Here is a 17,471-nt window from a genome sequence, read left to right on the forward strand (position 1 = left end):
AAGTCATCAATCCAATTAAATAAACCCACGTCAGCTTTATCCCACGAAAGCAAGATATGAGTCACACGTGATGTTTGTTGTTCCTTCGTTCTCATTTCTTCAAAACGCGGGTTTGCTCCGTTTGCCGCATAGATACGACCGAGTCGCTTTTCTACGCCCTTATTTTTTATTTTTATTTTCTTTTTTCATGGAGGATTTCTCTCTTTGCTGTCTTTGATACCTTTTCAATATTCTCTACGTTTCATATAGCTTATTTTTAGAATACATACGCCTCTACATACACATATACAAAATTCCGTATATAAAAGAAGAAATATCGCCTGCTTCACACATTATCAATACCTAAAAGAAACAAAAAGGAGAGATTCGATTAAAAAAAAACTAAAAACAACAAAAGGAGAACCCCAAATAAAGAGAAAACCTGCAAAGAAGAGGAACAAATTCTCAAATCATCATCAATGGCCAAGAAAGTGAGAAAGCTTCACGTATCGGTGAAGCAGATGAGGCTCCACGGTTTACCGGTTGTTCTCGGAGGCGAAACGGCAGCAAAGAATGTTTCTGCGATGGTGGAGTTGAAATGGAAAGGACCGGTCTCTGGTTTCGGATTGGGGCTCGTCCCTTTCTATCGGTCAAACCGACCCGTCAACCACACGACCTCTAAACCGATTGCTTTGGGCGCAAGCCATGTGGAATGGGAGGAGGAGTTCGAACGGGTTTGTTGCATTGTTGGCCCGTGGAACCTTTCCTTCACTGTCTTTTACGTGAGTTTTCTTAATTATCTTTGAGCATAATTAATAATCAATCTAATGAACGTTTTCATTCAATTAGTTTTTTTTTTCATGACCGTAATTTATTTTCCTGGCCGAAACATGGTCTACTATCTTGGTTATTAGGGGGAGACTACAGATGCAAAAAACAAAAAGGCTATTGTCGGAAAAGCGTCGTTGGATTTGGCGGAGTTGGCTTCGAAACTCGAATCAACGGTGGAGAGAACGCTTCCGATTAGGTCAAAGGGTTTACTTTGGAAGGAAGCAACCCTTGTGGTAAGCTGGTCAATTTAAAATCTTAATCACATTTTAAAACTAATTAAAAAGCCGATGACAAAAAAAAAAAACTAATTAAAAAGCCATTACCAGTTTGAACTGTTCTTTGTTCTCTGTTCTCATTGGATATAATCTCGGAAACACCAGGGAAAGCTTACATTTAATTAGTCAATTCCTTTTTATTCAAAAGAAGAAATAAATTAGTAAAGGTAATCTTAATCCTTAATTAATTAAAGACACGCGGGTGTTTCTTTAAATCAGGTCAACGTGACTTTTTCCGAAGTAAGAACCGAACCAGACGACTTTACACAACTCGGTCCGGTAACGGTTGACTCAGCGATCACGACAAATATGCCAAGTCGTCGCGGCGGCGGCATGGATTTCGATTCTTCTTCCTCACCGGCCACCGCTTCAAATTCCGGCGCAGTCAGCCCAATTTTAGGAACGGCGTCGAATTCAAGCCCGGAGAACCAGTCCGAACCGGGTCATAAAGCCGGGTTTAACTGGTGGAAGAGACGACGGTTAAGCTTTTCCATGACCTGGAGAAGAGAACCGGTAACCATCCCGGTTCAGCAAACTTCCAAAACCTAATCCGATTTTAAATCCTAACCGGAACCGGTTTATTTCTTGCAGAGAGAGGAGGAAAGCACAACAAAGATACCGCCGGTGACGTCGACGGAGTCAGAGAAGCCGGCGACGGAACTATCCATCGAGCCGAACAAATGGGTGGCGAAGGATCTCGCGAGCCGCGACGGAAAATCGAAGCTGAGATCGGAGGTCTACACGGCGTCGATCGATCAGAGAAGCGAACAAGCCGGCGGAGAAGCGGCTTGCGCGGCGGTCGCGGTGGTGGTGGCTCATTGGTTCCAGGCGAATCCTCGGCTGATCAGTCCTTCGGGAACAGAGTTCGACTCCCTGATCACGCAAGGATCTTCCTTGTGGCAATCCCTCTCCGACGAAGAGTCTTACCTGACGCTGTTCCCGGACAGACATTTCGATCTGGAGACGATCGTGTCCGCGGAACTGAGGCCGGTTAGGGTTTGCACGGATAAATCGTTTACCGGGTTTTTCAGCCCGGAGAGGTTCGCTTCGTTGGGGGGTTTAATGTCGTTTGATCAGATCTGGGACGAGGTGGAGAAAGAGGTGGCGGTTGCGTCGGAGATCGGGGAATCTAGGGTTTATGTCGTGAGCTGGAACGATCATTTCTTTGTGGTGAAGGCAGGTTTAGATGGGTACTGTGTGATTGATTCGTTAGGGGAGAGACTGTTCGAAGGGTGCAAGCAGGCGTATATTCTAAAGTTTGATGATTCGAGTTTGATGTATGAGAAAGAGGGGGGAGCGTCATCCTCGGAGGAGGAGAAATTGGTTTGTAAAGGTAAAGAGTGTTGCAGAGAGTATATAAAGAGGTTTCTTGCGGCGATTCCGGTGGCGGAGTTGGCGGCGAAAGAAGAGAAAGGGGATGTGGTTGATGTTTCTCTTCTTCATGAGAAACTTCAGATTGATTTGCATCATATTATGTTGATTGGTGACTAGAGATTTGTTTAGTGTAGAAATTGTTAGGATTGTTAGATTAGAGAGAGTATTTTGTGCATATGGTTCGTTATAATTCTCAGCTTAAGCAGCCAATGTGTTGGGGGAAAAAAACAATAAGAAGTTTCCAGTTGTCTTTGGTGTTGGTATTAGAATCCAAACATGGTTTCTACTTTTTTGTCTTGTTTTGAGTAATGGAAGGTAGAACAGAGAAAGGATTTTGGGATGAAAAGCAAAACAAAGTGTAGTTTAGTTCCGATTTTAACCGCTCTCGCCAGGGGATTTACTACTTGACTAAGAGTCCCTATTACTCATTAGCAGGAAGTGTTAAAGCTATTTGAGACCCTTCCTTCACCTAACTTCTGGTTAGGTTGCTTTTTGTTCGTATTACCTGATAATGGATTTACATGTTAGTTGTATGGCCTCCAGTATAGGATAGAAGAAAGGGTCTTTCTTAGATGGGATACCAGTCCATTTGCTGAAGATGCAGCGGATCTCACCTACGAGGGATGCTGGAAATGATTGTCTATTCTACCGTGCCAAATAAAGATCCACGTAATGATGTTATCTTGTTAAAGCATGGACTGGATGACTATAATGACTTCTCATCAAAAATACATGGGAGCAAATTCATGAACAAGGCTTAAGCTGGTATCGTTTGGACAATCAGTTCCACGCCAGACCTTCATATTCTGGTTAGTGATGCGTGACTGGCTCTCCATGCATGGGGTATTACTCATTTTTGGCAATTCTTACTTCCAAGTTCCAACTGCCTAACCACTACATGCTGGTTTAGTGGTAAGCGCCAAAGAAAAAGCGTCATAGGTTCCACATGCGGTGGCTACTGGGGCTAGCATTAAATCGCAAGAATACGTGGATTGTCGTCGGCCTCGTGGGATTAGTCTGGACGAAGCCTGAGATCCTCACGGTTATCAAAAAAAAAAAGTTCCAACTGCCTTATTTCACATAAATCCACGTGCGAGAAACGTAAAGACTTTGATTGGTGATATGTGGTGTAGTTGATTTGTTGAGTTAGGAGTAATTTTATAAATAAAACTAATAAATTTATATGTTTAAATCATAGTTATATAAAATTATTCATTTAAACTTCTATATTTAATTGTACATACATTCATATATTTATATAAAAAACAGAGCGGATCGGATATCCGACTATAATTTTTTAATAGTTGTGATTTGTTTATTTTTTAACGAATATTAATTTTTAATCTTTGTTTTGTTTCGAAGACTTATGAATATCTAAATTTTTCGAATCAAAACAAATAACAAATCGAATCAAAATTAACGAATTAGGACCGACCCTCAATAGAAGCTGATGACGCATGTGTTTCAGGGCAGACCAACACTAAATATTGTTTGGGGTACCTGATTCTATAGCTTTAGTGGTGAAGAAATAATACAGAACACCTGAGGAGGTTCAAATTTCAAAAGTTTAGTTTTTAATATTTTCATGGTTTTTGTAAAATAGTGGACCAAAAAACTTTTTTTACTTCAGGGCCTAAATATATCATGCCCGACTCTGCATAATTTTAATTTTGGTCAGCATAAAATAAAATGATGTTATTTTGGCAATTATATTTTCTATAACATACCTTGATGAAAGGAGGAAAATAATATTGTCTTGTAAACTAAATTTTTTATCGCAATCAAATTCTGGTGTTCATAAACAAGATGGACAACTGAAGGAGCCCAATCCTTCCCCAAATTAACCAAGCATATTATATAGTACGTATCACATGATTGTCGGGCGGTGATATTCGTTTATCCAGAAAGTGACCTGGTTATATAAAAATGAGACACCCTGACGTGAGTTGGGCATGAAGAGATCCAGCTTAGCTTTAGCCATAATTTAAACGACTGATCGTTTATGCAAAAGGGTCACATCCTAGCTGTCAATATATAATAAACTCATTGGGTCACCTACTTTTTGGTCTAACAGAGACTTCCATATGCCTCTCGTAATTCATAAGAAACCAACAAATCTATTTCACCTAATAATTACAATATTTGAACCAATGGCCTCAGACTTCAAAACAGTTAGGACAACACACAACCCAAGACACAAACAAGTCCTATATTGTTTTGCAAGTCAAACTGTAACTCTCAAACCAACATAAATGTTTCTTTAACAAGTGAAAAACATCAAATAAGATATCAAAATGTTTAATACAAGATGGAATCAGTTGAAAAAAAAATACAAGATGGAATCAAGATTATTAATAAAGTGTACAATGCAACTATAAATTCAAACTCGAGCAAAACACAGAGATTGCATCGTTTGAATGCAATAAAAAAAAACACACGAGATCGAAGGTGAAAGACGAGTCAATCTACCATATATGACACTGAGAGAGTAAAATAACAAACAAAAAAAAAGAATGAACCATCAGTAAAGATTGTTGTAGTAATACCCCGTTGGTGGCGGTCCCATTCCGTGAACAGGTTGCATTCCATAAGGCATTCCACCTGGAACCTGACCGGTGTTCATCTTCGCCAAACTAGCTTGACCTCTCATCCCTTCACGCTGGTATTGCTGCCATAGCTGCTGCTCTTGACTCAACAGATACTGCTTCTTCTCCATCTCCGCCATTTGCACGTAAGAAGGAGGTGGAATGGTCAGTGAAGCCGCGAACGGGTCTTGATTCACTTTCTCCACGGTTCCATCCGGTGCAGGTAAGGCCAGTACTTGAGTGTTGGTTTTACCCGGTAAAGGTAAAGCCACGCTGCTCGCACTTCCACCAGTTAACTGAGAAGTGCTCACGTGTTGTCTAACCACTCCCTGATCGTACATTCCGTTGAGTAGCAACGAATCAAACCCACCACCTAAAGCCGCTGTCTGTTTCTCTAAGTTGCTAGCTGTTTCCACCAGTGCCAGTTCCCAATCAGCTTTCCCTGGCTCAGCCGCAGGATTCTGCCAAGCTGAAGTCACTCCATCCGAAGGGAAAGCTTTACTTCCCGGTGGACCGGCGAAGAGAGCAAGCGCGAACTTGTTCCCTTGGTCATCATCACCAGTGACTTCATCTTCCCTTAGATCAACCAAATCCTCAGTGTATTGCGGGTTTTCCGGCTCAGCCTCAGGTGGAGGAGGAGGAGTGTAATTCTCAGGAGGAGGAAGCGCTTTGATCTCATTCATATTAGGCTCCTCTTCTTGAGCTACCGGCGGAGGAGGAGGAGGAGGAGGTTCAATCTCTTTCCTCTCAGGACTCTTCCCTCTCTTTGCTCTATCTCTCACAAACTCTTCCAACGTCTCCAACAACTTACTCGTAATCCTCTGAACTTCCGGATACTCCGAAGATCTCCCCACGCCAGTCTCCTTACACCAATCATAAAACGCGATGAGCTCATCGATCTGTTTGGCCGCACTCGCGTAAGCATCAAAGGCCTTGACACAATCCGTATACTCCATATCGAAAAACTTATCGAGCAAAACAGCTAGAACCTCGCAGATATCGGCGTAAAGCTTAAAACTCTCCCTCACGACTGGGTACAAGGCGATCAACACCATCCTACTGTTCTTAGCTAAACCAGTAGGTCTCAGGTTCAAGAACCGATCCAGCAGCCTCTGTAAATGTCCCATCTTCCCGAAAATCCTCTCCTGCGTCATTTCAGGCAACGGAGTAGCAGCTCTTCCTCCTCCTCTCATCTCAGTGACATCTCCGTAAGACCTAGTTCTCCTAGACACACCACCGTTTTCATAATCATAAGATCTCTGAGGCGGAGATCGAAAGTCAAAGTCGTCTTTTCTTCCTCTACCATTGCTATGATGGCTACTACTATTACTCTTCCTCTCGAACAAAGCCAGCTCAAGCTTCTGGTCCAAGTAACAAGCATAAGTCCTGACGAAAGCCGAGTGATCCCACGAGCTGGAATGCGCCTCGTCGCGGAAACCAGACATGTTGAGCATCCTCGCACCTCCTCGCCGTCTCGTCGAGTGGTGGAGAATCTCTTCTTGAAAAAGAGGGTCTCCTTCGCTGAGGAGGCGGTGGAGGAGCGTGAGGGCCTTGAGAGCGACGACCCAGTCGCGCGTTTTGCCCAGACGCCGAGAGACGGAGGCGACGCAGGCGAGGACGTAGCCGCGGGAGAGGGATGTCAGGTTTAGGATCTGGCGGATGTGCTTCTCGCTCGCGGGACGGTCGTCGTCGTGGCTCGTGGCTTTCACGATGGCTACTTCGAGGTCTGGTGCCGTGTTGCTCGATACTTTCGCGATCCCGATGCTCGTCTGGTCCTTGACCGCTCCGATGGCTTTTCGAATACTCGGCGCCATCTCCTATATTTGCATTCAAATTCGGTTAAGTTTTTTTTCTTTCTTCACATATTTGAATTTAACGGGAAAAAACATTTGAATAAATGAAATTGTTTTTTTTTTTCTTTTTGCTTTGTATCGAGTTTTATTTTCTAAAAGCTATTTCTGGAAAATACCGTTGGGAGATTTTTTTCTTCGCTAGATCTACGGAGGAAGATTCTTCGTGTGTCAGACGTCGGAAACGGTGTCGGATTGTTTGGATATTTGACTATTTTGGTTCACGGGAGCTTTAGATCTGTAAAAGAAGAGGAGGAAGAAGATTTAGAAGACGAAATTTGGCGGTGTGAGATTCGACGAAGGGTGTCGACAAAGGTGGTGGTGTCTGAAGAGGAAGAGAAAGATATGAATTTAAGACGGGAATTGGAGTGCGTGATGACGTGGGTATAATGGAGACTTTGATCTGGAGATATATGCGATTTCTTTTATTATTATCGGAACTGTCAGAAGCTGTCAGCTGTATGCCTGTCGGAAGGTAAATTGTTATTTGCCTAATTGATATGTTATTTTTCTGTGTGGAGAATTATGTTTTTTTTTGTGTGAATTATGTCTACCTTTTTAAAATGTAGTTAAGACATTGTGTTTCAAAAAAGAAGAAGCTAAAACTAAAAATATACTTTGAGTTAATTTTGTAGAAGCAGAAAGTATTACTTTCATTCCTTCGATTGAATACTAAAGTGTTGAGATCGATAATCAACGACGTTCCAGACTTTTTTTTAAAGGGCTATTTAGCTCAATATCAAAATTTTGGATGGTAATTGCAGAAGTGTGCAAATTTTTTATTAATTGGGGAACCATGTAACTTAACGTACGGCTTCACGATTCTGTCCTTGAGAAATCACGTGAAATGGAAAATTTGAGTAACCTGCAACCGGCAGTTTTGACGATTTAACAGGTTATTGAGAAAGTCAACACGGATTGAAAACCGGTTATTTTCGTGATGTGAAATGAAGAGAGAGAAGAAGATATTTTGATGAGCATACAAAATGTTTGAAGAAGAGAAAATATTTTCGGGTGGGATAAGATATTTATGACAAGGAGTTTCGTAGATTTTGTTCAATTTCTGGGCCAAATTATTAACCGATTAATCTAATAATTACAGACCATCGAAATTGTTAACTGGCTAACATTAGTTGGACACCGGAATTGAGAATATAAATATACCGGTTAATTATTCGTATACATAGCGTTTGGGTTCATTGTTTTACAATGGGTTTTGGGTATAGAGTTGAACATAGGGTTTAGGTGTAGTCGTAATTAATGGGTTTTACAATGGGTTTACAATCAACACTATACCCTATATACATTTTCTAATAAAGAACCCTAACCCCTGTGTTCAACACTATACCCTTAACACATTGTAAATTTATCAACCCTAACCCCGTATTCAACACTATACCCTAAACCCATTGTCAAATAATCAACCCAAACCTCGTATTCAATACTATACCCTAAACCCATGAACAAATAATCAACCAAAACCCTGTGGTCATCATTGTACCCTAAACCCATTTTAAATTAATCAATCCAAACCCAGTGTTCAACACTATACCCTAAACCTTTCCTCAAACAATCAACCCAAATTCCATGGTCAACACTATACCCTAAACCCATTGTCAAATAATCAACCCAAACTCCGTGTTCAACACTATACCCTAAACATTTCCTCAAACAATCAACCCAAACTCCGTGGTCAACACTAAACCCTAAACCCATTGTCAAATAGTCAATCCAAACCCCGTGTTCAACACTAAACCCTAAACCCTTCCTAAAACAATCAACCCAAACCACAATGTAACAAACTAAATCCTTATCCCTTACACTCCCTATTCCCCGAAGATAATTTTTCCTGTATTATATCTACAATCCGACCAATAAGAACAATTAGCCGAACAATCAATGTCATTAATTATAAATAGAATTGTTAGTTAAAAAACCTGGAAGTTTCTTCAATCACATGGGCGTCCTAAACCTGGAAGTTCAAATATGTAAACATCATAAACCGGGTACAAGGTACATAAACCATAGTTGACTATACATAAAAACCGGATACAAGGTATAGAAACCAGATTCGAGTATATACATAAAAACCGCATACAAGGTATAAAAACCGGCTACGAGTATAATTGCGTGAGTACTATTTTTGTCGACTTACAGGGACTTCGTTAGGTGATCCGGGCGGAGATGAGTAATGGTTGAGATTTGCCAACCTTGATCATCTCCATCTCGCCAGTCCCGTTCTCAGAAGAGAATCGGACAAGACTCGTATGACCGCCTACAGTCCCGTCGAGGTTGTGGAGGAGTCAGAACTCCAGTTTGACTCGGTCTTTGAGTCAGAGGTAAGAGGGTCATCAGTCCCATCTTCACCCGACGATACATCATCGGTCATATTATTCTCTGAGGATGAGGTTTGTCTCGTTCGGAGTCTCACCGACTCATCTATGAAGTGTGGTGAGCGATCGTTTTGTAAAATAGTGGGAGAAAGAGATTGATTTTTTGCACAAAAGAGAAAGAAAGTCCTGATTCTTTGCATTATTGACACTTTTTGTGTACAACCGCCTGTTTCAAGTAATCACATCTGACGTGTAACATATACTGTGTTTTGCTTTTCGTATGAATAATGGCTGAGATTTTCCAAAACATTTGCGATCATCCTCACCCTCCGCAAACACCATCTGAGGTAAATCGACATTGGTTTCTTCCACTATATATTTTGGATAATCGACAATTCTTGAAGCAACCATTTCGATTCTAAGAGAAAACAGATTTTGCAGACAAGAATAAGAACGATACCAAGAGAAAACAGATTTTGCAGACAATAATAAAACCTGAGATTTTGACGTTGTATCAGGTTTTTTTTGGCTATTGAGAAGGTAAACATGCTTTTAAAACCGGTTATTTTCGAGATGTCAAGTGAAGATAAGAGAAGAAGATATTTTGATGAGGATAAAATATTTTAGAAGAGGAGAAGATATTTTCGGATGTGATAAGATATTTTTAAAAAAGAGTTGAGAAGATTTTGTTGCAGATGGTGGTGAAAAAAAAGGGATGGAGGAGATGGTGAGGAGCCACGGCGAGCTTGCGAAGGATAGACGGAGCTTGGCGCCGGAGCGTCGTCGGTATATGACGACGGCGGAGGAGGAGGGATGGAGGAGATGGTGGTAGTGATGGTAGTGATGGTGGTGAAAAAAAAAGGATGGAGGAGAAAAAAAAAGGATGGAGGAGATGGTGGTGATGGTAGTGATCCGAGTCGCTGGAAATGGTGGTGAAAAAAAAAGGATGGAGGAGATGGTGAGGAGTCACGGCGAGCTTGCGAAGGATTGGCGGAGCTTGGCGCTAGAGCATCGTCGGTATCTGACTCGACTCGTTACTCAACCACCGTATCGTCTTTCTCTATCTCCATGATTATAAGCTAAAGTTTTCGAATCAAGATCTGTGTGGGAGGTGCAAAAAAAAATTGTTTTGTATGAGATTCAAAATAACTGGTTTTTTAGGGTATTACTGCCGGTTTTTGTGGTCAACCGACGGTTGTAAGAGATAACATATTTTGCAGAAACGTATAAAAACGATAATTGGAGAAAACAGATTTTGCAAAGATTAATAACACCTGAGATTTGAGATTTTGTTTCAAAAACCACATATGTTGGAAATCCAAAGTTAAAAGGAAAAATTCTAGGAGTTTTTACACTTTTAAACAAAAGAGATATTGAACACTTTGTGTTCTTTGCATAATTATCATTTTGCGTGTTCTACCTTCTCGACCTGCTGTGACGTCAGCTAATTGATAGGTCTTTTTGCTATGATTTCCTTACCAAATCAGAGATAGTATTGGTATTACCACAAATTAGGGGTGGGCGTTCGGGTACCCGTTCGGGTTCGGATCGGGTATTTCGGATTTTCGGGTATTTCGGTATAGGAGTGTAATATCCATTCGGGTATTTCTTTATTTCGGGTCGGGTTCGGGTATTTTTAGTTCGGATTCGGGTATTTCGGGTCGGGTTTTCGGATATTTAGATTTTGAAAAAAAATATTAAATTTTTCATTTCTCAAGTTTTTTTGTATTTAAAAAATATAAATTTCACTTAACTATCTTTTATTTTCTAATAACTGAATGATTGATAAATTTGAAGATAACATTTTTCAAATAAAAGATAATAAATTGATTATTATTTTTAAATTTTGGATGTAACTTTTGTTAATGCATGAAATAAAAATCTTGACATACATTTTAAGTGAGTAAAAATTCACCTTTTTTCCAATTATATGTAAATTATCTAATTTTGAAGTATGTGCATAATAAAAATAAATATTTTGAATAAAATTAAAGAAGTAAACTAGGAATATAGACCTAAGTATACATATGTTCGGTTATCTTCGGATATCCATTCGGGTTCGGGTATTACCCGTTCGGGTTCGGATATCCAATCTCTCCTAATTCAATACCCATTCGGGTATTTTGCTACTTCGGTTCGGTTTCGGTTTGGGTTTTTTCGGTCGGGTTCGGGTACGGGTTCGGGTATCGGGTAAAATGCCCACCCCTACCACAAATGCTACGGTCGCTTTACCATCTACCTAATATCGTGTAGAAATTTTACCATCTAGTGCAAATTCCCTTTTTTAAATCTAAATATTTTAAACTATCTGGATTATTAGGAAACAACCGAACAAATCCAAGCTATACTAGATAATTTTTCGATAAATCACAACATATCTTTCAAATTGATATTCATTTACATTTTGAACTTTAGAATTATTTAATTACTTTATTAAACTATCAAATTGGCTTGTTACTAAAGACTTAAAATGGTTTACTTATTTATGAAGTAAAAAGGTAACTTGTTTACACCATTGTACGAGTTTTTTTAATAGTTAACTAATAAAAAAACTAACAATAAATAAACATATGAAAGATAATTGTAAACTAGAAATTTCAATAAAAATATTTTCTTAAATATAAAAAAGAAATAAACAACCCAAGAGCAAGCTTCTCTCTTTTTGCAGAATGTTACTTAAATACTGTCTTTAATTTATCAAGTAAAATTTTCATTGTTATTTAAACATAACGGAGGAAGAAACAAAGAAAATATGGAAAAGTATTCCAAAACAACTCTAATCTCTCTTTTGATAAAAAAAGATAGATTAAAGCGAATAATACTCCCTGTAGAAGTCCTCAAACCCCCCGTCATCGTCAGATTCCGTTAAGCCACCGTAATTGTTGTAATCATCATATTCATCATCATTGCCTACTTCATTGTGAAAATCTTCATACCCCTGCGGCGCCACATCCATACCCGGAGGAAGCGGCGACAGGTCATAGCTGCAAGAACCAAATTTAGTGGATTAATGAATGAAAGGACCTAGAAAAGAGCAGAAACTTACACACGAGGTTGATGATCCACAAAGTCTTCCCAGTCGCGCCAACGAACACCATCATCATCATAATAGCATTCACACATATCCTCTTCACAAGTATGTTCTGAGTCATCATCATCATCATCATCATCATCATCTTCATCATCATAATCACGATGGCCAGTGAGTAGACAACCCGAAGGGCATGAGTTTTGGTTCTTCTCCCACTCTACCCCACATTTGTAGCAAAACTCATATCCACATCTACACAAACTCACAAAGCACAATGCCATTATATAATATGATTTTTTTATATGGAAGTAAAATCTGTTGTGGAACATTGTTAAAAAAAATTCATTGAGGTTGAAAAAAACTACATTTTTGGTAAATAAAATTCAAGTTTTTAAAATGGCACTTAATATGAATATATATATATATATATATATATATATATACCTGCAAGTCATGTGGTTGCAACCATGAGAAAGTTCAATCATGTGCCTACACTTGACACATTGACGCCAGCTATTGTCGTTTGCCAGAGACTTTAGCTTCATGTCATCAACTAAAGGGTCAGGGTGTAGTTTCTTGTAATCATCACACGACATATCGGTATGCGATGGTACTTTGCAATCAATACAAAAGTGTCCACGGCATTTGACACATTCTTGAACTTTCGATTGGTCAGCATGGCTCGAAAGATCAGATTTGGACATCAACATTGCACAGTTTGGATATGGGCAATAGATTCTCTCATCAGCTGGGATCAAATCCTCTTTCATCTTTCTTTTCCACATCTCAATCACCCTAGGCGTCAAAATCTTGCTGCAGCTTTCAAGGGTGAGCTCTAACTTGCATCCTTCACCAAGGCACGTGGGCACGACTCCGCTAAGCAGCTTCACTTCCACGTACTGTTTCACACAAGAAAAGCAATGACGGTGACGGCATTCGTCAGTCAAGAACATCATCCGGTCAACATTTGTGTCTTCAAGACAGATGGCACATGTTTCTCCCTGTGCTGCCTTGCTGTGAGAAACTATGGCCTCCCTAGCCAGCTTAAAAGCGAACTTGACATCGTTCCGTGCAACCATAAGAGGTTCACAAGAGTCCATTTTTTCTTTCAGGCGACAAACTTCGTTCACTAGCTGACGCATTTTGTTCTGCGTAGGCTTATCTCCACCATTTATCTACATTGAAAATCAGATCTATTCGCATCAAACCGAACAAGAGACCATATCACAAAACTCTTCTAATGTATTTCAAATGTCCTAGAGACTGGATGTAACATGTCGAATAAATAAGAATAAAACTAATCAAAACTATAACAAAAGAATATAAACAACTTACGAATTGAAAAATGGGATAATCATCGCAATGAATCCTGACATGTCTGATCCCCATGTTGAAGGCTTCACTTAAGCCATGAACCAGTGCCCTAATCTCCACTCCTCTGCGCTTAACGTCGCCGTCACTCAGTGATTCCTTCATCTCATACAACAAGTTATCCGCCACGTCGCAAATCGCAACTCCGAATCCAGCCGTCACGGTCCTTTCTCCACTCTCAGCCACCACCTCGTCACTCACCAAACCTTTGAAGTACAACCTGTAGACGACATTGCCAGCAAACTGGACGATCTTAGAAGAGCCCTCGCCTTTAGGGTTTGTGATATCTCCGGCTATGGAAGAATCAAGACGCTGTCTTTTAGAAATCGAGTCTGATCTGTGTGATTCTTCCATGACTGTTTCAGGTATGGAGTTTAGTCGTGAAATAAATCTGTTTATATAGGGATTACTAGTAAGGCGTGTTTGAGAAGTTTGAGAATAAATTCTCTTTAATTGCTCGTTATACTTGCCGAAAAAATTCCTTTCGTAATTGTAACCGTTCTTGGTTAGTGACGGTTGATTTTCTATAGATTTTACATTCCCATTATTATATCACTAGGCGATTTTCCATAAATATTTATAAAGTAAATATATTATGAAAGTTGATTGCTATTTACTTTTAATTTTATTAGTTTCTAATTTTATGCATAATTTATATTAATAATATTATATTAATTTAATTAGACGTATGATTTTAGATATGTTATATTTAGTTGATTTTGTTGTTTTTAAAGTTGATTTAATTATCATTTGGATATATTGGACTGCATATATCTCTGTAAATTCAACTATAATATTTTTATTCTAAATATATTAATTTTTTTTATTTTTTTATTTGTATTTTGGTTTCTTGTTGTCATAGATATATAAATATATTTTAAGAATATTATATATAACTTAAGATATATTGTACTTATACATATTTTGCAGTCTCATGCATATATATAAATTTTTACAAAAGAACTAAATTATAACAGTTGGTTAATATTTTTTTCCATTTGTTAATATGTTTTGAGTTATCCTATAATTCATATTTAAAAATAAATTATTGTTATTATAAAATTATATAATCTTATTACAGTTAAATTTATGACTTTATATATATAATTTGGATTAGGTGAGTCACTCATGTTTTGAGTATATTGAGTTACATATAATTTTTCAAATTTAAACTGAAGTATAATTATTTTTATTATATTTAAGTTAGATCAAATTAGTTTTATTTATCGTTTAAATGTGCTTTTATTTTCATAATATTTATCAAATTATAAAATGATTGTTAAAGAAATATTAGAAAATAAACGATGATCAATAGGAAATTACAACATAAATAACTAATAGATTTTTGGAAGCTAATGAACACATATCAATATTTATAATAATTAATTATGCCTTAGATTTACTGAATTGTAAGCTGAAATTTATTTTAAATAATCAGAGAATTCAGATATATTTTGGTATTTTGATTATGGTTATATTAAGTTCCACAAAAATTAAAACAAAATTTAAACAAAATGTAGTTTTAAGAAACTAAATAATCTTAATAATGATAAAATATAACATATATACCTCGTTAAAGTACATAGTGTTATATTATTTTAAATATGTTGTAATTATTTGATCAAAAGATGTTTATTTTTAGTTTTTATTCTCTTAAAATAAGCAGTAAAAATATTGTGATTGTATTTTAGAAATCATATTATATAAGTAAAATATAATTTATAGATATTTTTTTCTGCAATGAAAGATAAAATAGTCAACTAAATATATGAAAAATAAATAGAACATTTCAATACTAATTATAAACTATTTTAATCAATTAAACATATATCAATAATTTACGTTACTTAATTATTTTATGTAATCATCACAGAAAAATAGGTATATAAAAAATACTTCTGTTACTTTGAAAATATACTTTTGTTTTGTTTAAAATTATGTTTTTAAATAAATAATATTTCTTTTTCTAATATCAAGGTTATCTGTGTGAATTTTGATTTTATAAAATAACATTATATACAAATATTTAAATGATAAAAACTATATAAATTAATTTATATTAATGTTTAAATGATAAAAACTATATGGAAACTTTATCTTTATAAAAATATTATTTATTTAGTTATAAGTTATTTAAAATATAATAATTTATACAAAATAAACAACATTAGTTTTTTATATTGAAAACCTATAAAAGTTAGTTTTTGTTTTTTCTTCACAAATTGATTGAAATTTTTGAAAAACTAGTTTCCCTAAGTTTTACAAAATTAAAAGCTAAAAGCTAAAACTTGATTGGCAAAAAATGGTTTTGAAAAACAAAAAAAAACAAAAACAAAAACTATAGACAATCATGCTCTGATTATTGCATTTAAACATTTGTTGATTCTAAAATTAACGGTTTTTGCGTCAAAATTGTATTTTATTTTCTGACATTTTTGAACATTATTTTTCTAAGATGTTTTTACCTTCTCCCTATATTTTGACATTGGGCCCTGACCATTTGTTTATTTCATTAACCTTTTTGATGTGCGGTGCTTATCACCATCACCGTGAAAATACTCATCTCCATGCTCTTGTTTTTCCCACCTTGTTTTCATGTGAGATAAATTGTTTAATGATATTTCTAAATACATAAGGTTTTATTCATTTTTATGTTTCGACACATGAGAACTAACCCCACCCGGACTTGGAATGATCCGACTCAAACACCACTCAAAAATTTAATATCCGAACAAAGACTAATTTCAAAACCCAAAAACTTGATATCCAAAAGAATCAATCTGCCCGATCGGATACTTGCATACCTAACTGATTATGTAAACTAATAAAAGTTTCTTGAATTCTGACTACCGATGGAGAAAATTTATCCAAACATGTGAAATTATTATGATTAATATGTAAAATAAATGACATCATTATGGTAAATAAAATTAATAAATTAATTAAGAAGTGGGAAAAAGAATGTTAAAGATTTATGATAAGTATTTGTTTTATACTTCTATAATAAATGGTGTCAATTAATAAAATAGTTAAGATGAGTGGAAATAAGGAAATAAAATATTTAATAAATCTGTTGAAAATATAGTTAGTTATGTTTTGTACTTCAATAAGATAAGCTAGATCCATTTGCTCGCACATATTATTTTTTATAAATTATTTAATGAAATTTTTTAATATATAAGTTTTTGTTCAGTTGTAGGTTTCTACACATAAGAATCGAACCCACTCGAATTTGGAAGGATCTGAATTGTATCCCACCAAAAAAGTTTGTAATACTTGAGTAGAACCTAATTTAAATACCCAAAAATTCATTACCTGAAAGAACCTAATTTGAATACCCAAAAATGGTCCATGTATATACATAATTGTTTTTTTGTAAAATCGTCATAAATTTACAAAACTCCGTATTTTCTATTTACGATGAATATCACATCTCACACTTTCGAATTACAACGACATTAACAAATGACTAATCTAAATGTTAGATACAATAAAAGGAGATTTGAAAAAAATGAAATCATCTCAAATTTTTGATTCAATAAGACCCTCTTAGTCTCATTAATATATATATGTAGGTGCTTTCTACTAAACATTATTTAAAATTATATCATTTTACAACTAGTAGAAGAATTCTTTTATTTTGTAATTAATCATATGATTTTTTCATTTATAGAAAATATATACTTACATAGATTTACAAACAAAAAAATATTAAAAAAAGAGGAAAAACAAAAGCAATAATAAAAAAAATTGGTGTAAAGAAAATGAAGCAAAAAGCCATGGGAGAGGGGAGAGAAGTCGAGGACGCGCATGTTACCATCTAAAGCGCACGATAACTCCTG

The 17,471-nt window shown here is 36.5% G+C and overlaps 3 protein-coding genes across 4 annotated transcripts; 1 reads left to right on the forward strand and 2 right to left on the reverse strand.

The window, feature by feature from the left end:
• Positions 1 to 215: 215 nt before the first annotated feature.
• Positions 216 to 2,710, forward strand: LOC108809305 (uncharacterized). Its single transcript, XM_018581453.2, has 4 exons — positions 216 to 761; positions 894 to 1,043; positions 1,305 to 1,598; positions 1,677 to 2,710. Exons 1-4 carry the CDS (start codon positions 459 to 461, stop codon positions 2,574 to 2,576), a joined length of 1,647 nt encoding a protein of 548 aa, XP_018436955.1. The 5' UTR covers positions 216 to 458; the 3' UTR covers positions 2,577 to 2,710.
• A 1,457-nt stretch (positions 2,711 to 4,167) lies between these two features.
• LOC108807359 (putative clathrin assembly protein At2g25430) lies at positions 4,168 to 7,322 on the reverse strand. Of its 2 annotated transcripts, XM_056987476.1 has the most exons (3): positions 7,014 to 7,322; positions 5,006 to 6,861; positions 4,168 to 4,371 (listed from the first exon to the last, which is right to left on the reverse strand). In XM_056987476.1, the coding sequence occupies exons 2-3, from the start codon at positions 6,856 to 6,858 to the stop codon at positions 4,356 to 4,358; spliced, it is 1,869 nt and encodes a 622-aa protein (XP_056843456.1). In that variant the 5' UTR covers positions 6,859 to 6,861; positions 7,014 to 7,322; the 3' UTR covers positions 4,168 to 4,355. The 2 variants fall into 2 exon arrangements, with proteins under 2 accessions (XP_056843456.1, XP_018435139.1); XM_018579637.2 differs by lacking the exon at positions 4,168 to 4,371 and having other exon boundaries at positions 4,788 to 6,861; positions 7,014 to 7,321.
• A 4,569-nt stretch (positions 7,323 to 11,891) lies between these two features.
• On the reverse strand, positions 11,892 to 14,100 carry LOC108808552 (E3 ubiquitin-protein ligase RSL1). Its single transcript, XM_018580677.2, has 4 exons — positions 13,594 to 14,100; positions 12,703 to 13,433; positions 12,274 to 12,510; positions 11,892 to 12,211 (listed from the first exon to the last, which is right to left on the reverse strand). The coding sequence occupies exons 1-4, from the start codon at positions 13,981 to 13,983 to the stop codon at positions 12,034 to 12,036; spliced, it is 1,536 nt and encodes a 511-aa protein (XP_018436179.1). The 5' UTR covers positions 13,984 to 14,100; the 3' UTR covers positions 11,892 to 12,033.
• Between the last annotated feature and the right edge of the window lie 3,371 nt (positions 14,101 to 17,471).

The sequence above is a fragment of the Raphanus sativus genome, chromosome 6 (genome assembly GCF_000801105.2).
Source record: "Raphanus sativus cultivar WK10039 chromosome 6, ASM80110v3, whole genome shotgun sequence".
NCBI lineage: Eukaryota > Viridiplantae > Streptophyta > Magnoliopsida > Brassicales > Brassicaceae > Raphanus > Raphanus sativus.

Bases quoted from the DNA above. Each gene is read 5' to 3' on its own strand.
- LOC108809305 (XM_018581453.2), top strand. From the start codon at position 459: ATGGCCAAGAAAGTGAGAAAGCTTCACGTATCGGTGAAGCAGATGAGG. The intron at 762-893 runs GTGAGTTTTCTT...CTTGGTTATTAG, and splicing joins TTTCCTTCACTGTCTTTTAC to GGGGAGACTACAGATGCAAA. The intron at 1,599-1,676 runs GTAACCATCCCG...TATTTCTTGCAG, and splicing joins TGACCTGGAGAAGAGAACCG to AGAGAGGAGGAAAGCACAAC.
- LOC108807359 (XM_018579637.2), bottom strand. From the start codon at position 6,858: ATGGCGCCGAGTATTCGAAAAGCCATCGGAGCGGTCAAGGACCAGACG.
- LOC108808552 (XM_018580677.2), bottom strand. From the start codon at position 13,983: ATGGAAGAATCACACAGATCAGACTCGATTTCTAAAAGACAGCGTCTT. The intron at 12,511-12,702 runs GTATATATATAT...GAGTTTGTGTAG, and splicing joins TGCAACCACATGACTTGCAG to ATGTGGATATGAGTTTTGCT. The intron at 12,212-12,273 runs GTAAGTTTCTGC...TGGTTCTTGCAG, and splicing joins GTGGATCATCAACCTCGTGT to CTATGACCTGTCGCCGCTTC.